Below are 5,515 nucleotides of genomic sequence, written 5' to 3'. Positions count from 1 at the left end.
TCCTTGTGTGTTTTCAGTATGTTATATGGATAATGGCTGTCTTGGAGTTACTGGTTGTCAGAGCCCAGTTGTACACTCTTTCTTGCCAGTCAGATAACAGCAGCGGTTGTATGTCATCAGATGAGATGGAAATTGATCAAGCTTGACAGCAGTTTCCTTGCTAAATGGAAGGCAAGATTGATTGAGGAAGGATTAATTTAACGTGAGCTATAAAGTACTGTTGGATCTGGTGACCAACCAGCCATTTCCAGAGGATGCTGAGGTCTTATTGAAGTCAATTGGTGAGGTTTCTCCACGTCTCTTCTGTCTTCTTCCTTGTAAGAAAAATATATGTGTGAATCAAGTCGCACAGCTGCTATTCTGTTCATTTCACATCCCTCCAAGTTCACTGCTACCATGAGGTTAACAGCCCAGTGACAACAGTGAAGGATGTGGCCTGGTCCAGAGATCCTGCCTAACTTAAGGCTGACCGACTTACCTTGAAAAGTAAATGTCCAGCCTCCAACCAGTGTAATATAGCTGATGGGTGCAAGCTTCTCTTTGTTTTGTACTGGTCTTGGTGCCTCTCGTATGGTGTCCTCTCTCTTTTGCACTGGAAGGCCCCTTGGGGTACTACTACGTGCTCAGACAGAATCTGTCCTCCAGAGTCAAGATATTGGCTGGGATCTCTGGGCACTACTCTAATGAAAATAACAGCAACTTGATTAGGAGCCAGAAGATCTGTGTTGTGTGTTCGCGGCTCTGGTGGTCACAGAGTTTGATGTGGGTGTTTGGGGATTTTTCCTTTTAAGTTTTACATAAAACAATTTTCAGAGTACATGAATTATTTGTGTTGCCTGTTGCACTGGCTCTGCATTTGTATGAACTACCCTTTCTCCCTCTTGTCTTGTCTTTCCTTGTTTGATAAATGAAGACTGATAACCACCTTCCTTGAGTTGTAAATCATCTTTGTAAGTGTTTCTCTTCCTCCCCTTTGAGGAAGAAATCTGGTATTGCTCCCTGTAGAATGTTATAAAAATCCAAGGATGAAATAAAACTGCAAAATATTAGTGTTCTACATGGTTAGAGCAAGCACTATGTTCCTGTGAGGCACAGATGTCAGGTTTGTTTAATCTTACTAAATCTATGCCACAGTAACACTTTTAAACAGGAAGAAGGATGGAGAGATGAAGGAAGAGTTGTGCTGGGGTAGAAAGGATTCTTAGCCAAAATGTTGTTTGAGAGGGCCATGGACACAAACCCAAACACTTTCCACTCTCCCCACTCCATTAAGTACACTTTGAGACCTACATTTTGGGCACTGCCATTCCAGTACATATTTCATTTTCTTTGTATGCTTTATGATAGATTGTCTTTCCATGTTCCAGTCTTAAGAGTACTAGTTTCCCACAGCATATTTGCAGGAGATGAAGTAAGCCTTATAACACCCTGTTGGCAAACAGAAATAGCGTTTACTCCAATGAGAGTTGCCAAGTATGAGGTACTTCCGAATGAACTTCAAAAGCTCTGAAACAAGCATTAGCTGCTGCTTCAAAAATGTGAACAATGCCATTGCTTTCTAGCAAGCAGAACTGGTGAGAGCAGGGATCAGAAAGAGAAAAAATAACAACTGGAAGTGATGGATGTTGTAGTAGCACTTGGGATAGGTCAAAATATAGCTGTCTGTCACTGCAGGGTTTGGTGGTTCTTGTTGTAATAGTACACAAAGTGTGTACTCTGCACTTGAGGAGGAAAACATTTCTACTTTGAGGAATGTACAATCTACAGAGACTTAGTGAAGCGCTTGGGAAGGAGCAGTCGTACAAGCCCAAGCTGTTGGGAGTGCTGAGAGGAGCGAGTCGTGCAGTATCCAAGCCTGGGGAGGAGTTTTCTTACTGGCACTTTCCTGGTGCTACCCCTCCGTGCTCAATGAACACAGAGCCAAGCATGCACATAAGCCTCAAAGCATAACATGTGCCAGAACTTGGGGCAGAGGGTGAGAGAAACGAGCAAGCTTGTTGAGTGTGGCAGTAGGGCAGGTTGTGCTGCTGGATTTCTGCTTTGCTTGCCTGAGAACAGGCACTATGGGGCTTTGGCAAAATACAGTACAGTGGTTCTGGTACTGTCATTTCAGTGTAGCTCTTAACAGCCTGTAATCCAACAGGTCCCTTCCACAGCATTCACATGATGCAAGCAAGCAGTCCTCAAATTTAGTCTACTGTGATGGACCATTTTCTCGTTCTATATTTATGCACACATACCTTCTACTTTTAGTTGAGGAGTTGACCTGCTGAGACCTCAGAATTGTGTGGCAGTGGCTTCTTGTGTTTTGAAGGTTGCTTTCAAAATACAAATGCAGTTTATCCTGGTGCTCTCTGGGGGGGGGATGGGGAGGGGATTGTGCATAGAATGACAAAATACTTTGGCATAGAGAGATCTTAAATATTTCCACTTGAAATGAAAGTCTTGCCTGTCATGTTTGTGAAGCTGCCTTTTATTGCTGAAGTGTTGCATTGCTCAATATCAGTTCTGCCTTTGCTGTTACTTTAAATAGGTGTAATCAGTCAATAAATAAGGAGGTTGCATAGTGTTTAATACTTACTACAGGAAGACTTTGGCATGTAAGAACTCTGACTTGGTGGCATCAGTGTTGCCCAAGCTTTGGCATGTGCTTTCTCTGAAACTGTGAATCAAAGAATACCTTTGTACAAGGGTAAGTTTTATCGGGGGTAATGAGTTGCGGCTGCATGCAGCAGATCTCTGCAGAAAATGCATAACGTCTCATGACAGCTCAAGTGAATTTTATTATTACTCCATCCCTTTTAAATTAATTTTTTTTCCCTTGTTCTTGTCCTTAACAGTTCCACCAAGTGAGAAGAGTGATGACCATCCTTTTCCTTACTATGGTTATCTCATACTTCAGTTGTATGAAAGCTGCCCCGATGAAAGAAGCTAGTGTAAGAGGACAAGGCAGCTTGGCTTACCCAGGTCTTCGGACCCACGGGACTCTTGAGAGCCTAAATGGGCCCAACGCTGGTTCAAGAGGACTGACATCACTGGCAGACACTTTTGAACATGTCATAGAGGAGCTTCTAGATGAGGACCAGGACATCCAGCCCAGCGAGGAAAACAAGGATGCAGACTTGTACACATCCCGAGTCATGCTAAGCAGTCAAGTGCCTTTGGAACCCCCACTGCTCTTTCTGCTTGAGGAGTACAAAAACTACTTGGATGCTGCAAACATGTCCATGAGGGTCCGGCGCCACTCTGACCCAGCTCGCCGCGGGGAACTGAGTGTCTGTGACAGCACGAGTGAGTGGGTGACAGCGGCGGAGAAAAAGACTGCGGTGGACATGTCCGGGGCGACTGTCACCGTCCTGGAGAAAGTCCCAGTACCCAAAGGCCAACTGAAGCAATACTTCTATGAGACCAAATGCAACCCCAAAGGGTACACAAAGGAGGGCTGCAGGGGCATAGACAAGAGGCACTGGAACTCCCAGTGCCGAACTACCCAGTCTTACGTGAGAGCTCTCACCATGGATAATAAAAAGAGAGTTGGCTGGCGCTTTATAAGGATAGACACTTCCTGTGTATGTACATTAACCATTAAAAGGGGAAGATAGTGGGTTTGTGTTGTATAGATTATATTGAGACAAAATTATCTATTTGTATATATACATAACAGGGTAAATTATTCGGTAAAAAAATAATTTTATGGACTGCATGTATAACTGAAGTTTATACAGTACAGTGGTTCCACAATCTATTTATTGAACATATCCATGACCTGAAGGGGAACAAAAGTCATTTGCGCACAAGGTTAAAAAAAACAAAACAAAACAAAACAAAAACCAAAAAAAAAAAAAAAAAAAAAAAAAAACCAGAAAAGAAAAAAAAAAAAAGACCCAAGCAAACAGCAAAGTCTGCGTTACATTCCTTGAGAACATTGTGGTTTGTCGCCGTTGCCAAGAATTGAAAATAGAAAAAGATTTTAAAAAAAACAAAGAATAAAATTGCATGCTGCTTCAGTTGTGAATTGATGATAAACTGTCCTCTTTCAGAAAAATAAATTGAACCAAAACATTCCGTTTACATTTTAGACAGTGAGTATCTTTATTCCTGTTAGTATTATATCTGTTTACTGCTTTTAACTCCTGATAGCATTGGAATTAAACAATGTCAAGGTGCTGTTGTCATAGTTTTCCTGTTTCTCTTTTACTTTTGAACTCCCATCAGATTGAAAAAGGAAAAAAACCCTCCCGTTACCTTATCCTGGATTAAAAACCAATTTTCTTTTTGTATGTTGTGAAGGTGTTTGCAATGGCAATCCAACTACTGACAAAAAATAATAAAAAAAAGAGGCAACTGAAAAAGAATGGTGATGTTCCACTGTTCCACTTCACATTGTAGAAGCTGAAAGACAGCACTTAATCAACTGTATGGCAACATGCTTTTTTGAGTTCTTTTCTTTTTTAATTATTTTAACTTTTTATTTGCTGTCTTTTGAGACCTGCATTTGCTTATACCATGTTTGTTTGTGTTTGATTTTTGTTTTTCTCTTCCCTTTCCTCCCTCTGGAAGGATGGTGGTTGTGATCTTTGAAGCATTTCACTTACCATACAACTGGAGCTTGTCATATAGAAAATACTCTATAGAGTGTTGAGAGCAATGATCTTCATGTAATAAGTCTCTCTGATGGGTTCAAATGTCTTGGTGAAGCACAACAAGAATGGCAGTAGAAGGAAAGTCTAGAAAGGTGATGGTGGATCTGCAGGTTCAACCTGGTTTGGCCAGTTGGTCATGGGACTGAGTAGCTCAGCGAGTTCAGGGACAGAGAGCAGTGTTTTGTTTTGACTGAGTAGTCAGCACTAAACATGGTCCTGTGCATCCTGTGAGAGGGAGAGCTTGCCTTTTCCACTGATGCTTTTACCCTCCAGGGCATCTCCAGCAGCCCCAGGCCTTCAAAGTGTGTTGTGAAACTGCAGTAGCATCCCTGCTTGGAAGATAGCTGGGGAATGAGGTAGGAAGAAGTCTTGCTTCTAGATGAAGCAATTGGAGTTTGTGTGGCTCTACCTCTGCTGTCAGCCTTATTTTATGAAACAAATATTGGCATAAAAAAAAATATACTCATGAAGTACATGAAGAGCAAGTGCTGGAGGAGTTTGCTTAACGTTGCTGAGGTTCTGATAGATGTATTAACTGAGCACTGCCCCTCTAACTATCCTGAAGTATGTCTAAAAAGGCAGGCTTGGAAGCCTGGGAGTTGTGCATAGCACTTGCACTGACTACAGTGGGCAGAGAAGCAGAAATAGCTCATTGGTGAGCTCACTGGAGGCAGATGCTATATTTGTAATTCCTGTAGATGAAGAAAAGTATCTGAACAAAGAGGGAAGTACTGCGAAATATCACTACTTCTGAATGCTGCAGAATCTGCGTTAATCTGCCTCACTGTTTGAGTTAATTAAAAACCTGAACTGAGCAAAGCTTATTTGGAATATGCTCCCCCACAGTAATTCTCTCTGAAGAGCATATTTAA

The 5,515-nt window shown here is 41.9% G+C and overlaps 1 protein-coding gene across 1 annotated transcript; it reads left to right on the top strand.

Moving 5' to 3' along the window:
• The first annotated feature begins 2,846 nt into the window (after positions 1 to 2,846).
• Positions 2,847 to 4,653, top strand: BDNF (brain derived neurotrophic factor). The gene has a single exon (XM_080618505.1). It carries the CDS (start codon positions 2,862 to 2,864, stop codon positions 3,600 to 3,602), a length of 741 nt encoding a protein of 246 aa, XP_080474631.1. The 5' UTR covers positions 2,847 to 2,861; the 3' UTR covers positions 3,603 to 4,653.
• The last annotated feature ends 862 nt before the right edge of the window (positions 4,654 to 5,515 follow it).

Source organism: Psittacula echo, assembly GCF_963264785.1.
Source record: "Psittacula echo genome assembly, chromosome: 5".
NCBI lineage: Eukaryota > Metazoa > Chordata > Aves > Psittaciformes > Psittacidae > Psittacula > Psittacula echo.
The sequence above is the reverse complement of the archived record's forward strand: the minus strand, read 5'-3'. Positions and strand labels throughout refer to the sequence as shown.

Coding starts and splice junctions, on each gene's coding strand:
- BDNF (XM_080618505.1), top strand. CDS start 2,862: ATGACCATCCTTTTCCTTACTATGGTTATCTCATACTTCAGTTGTATG.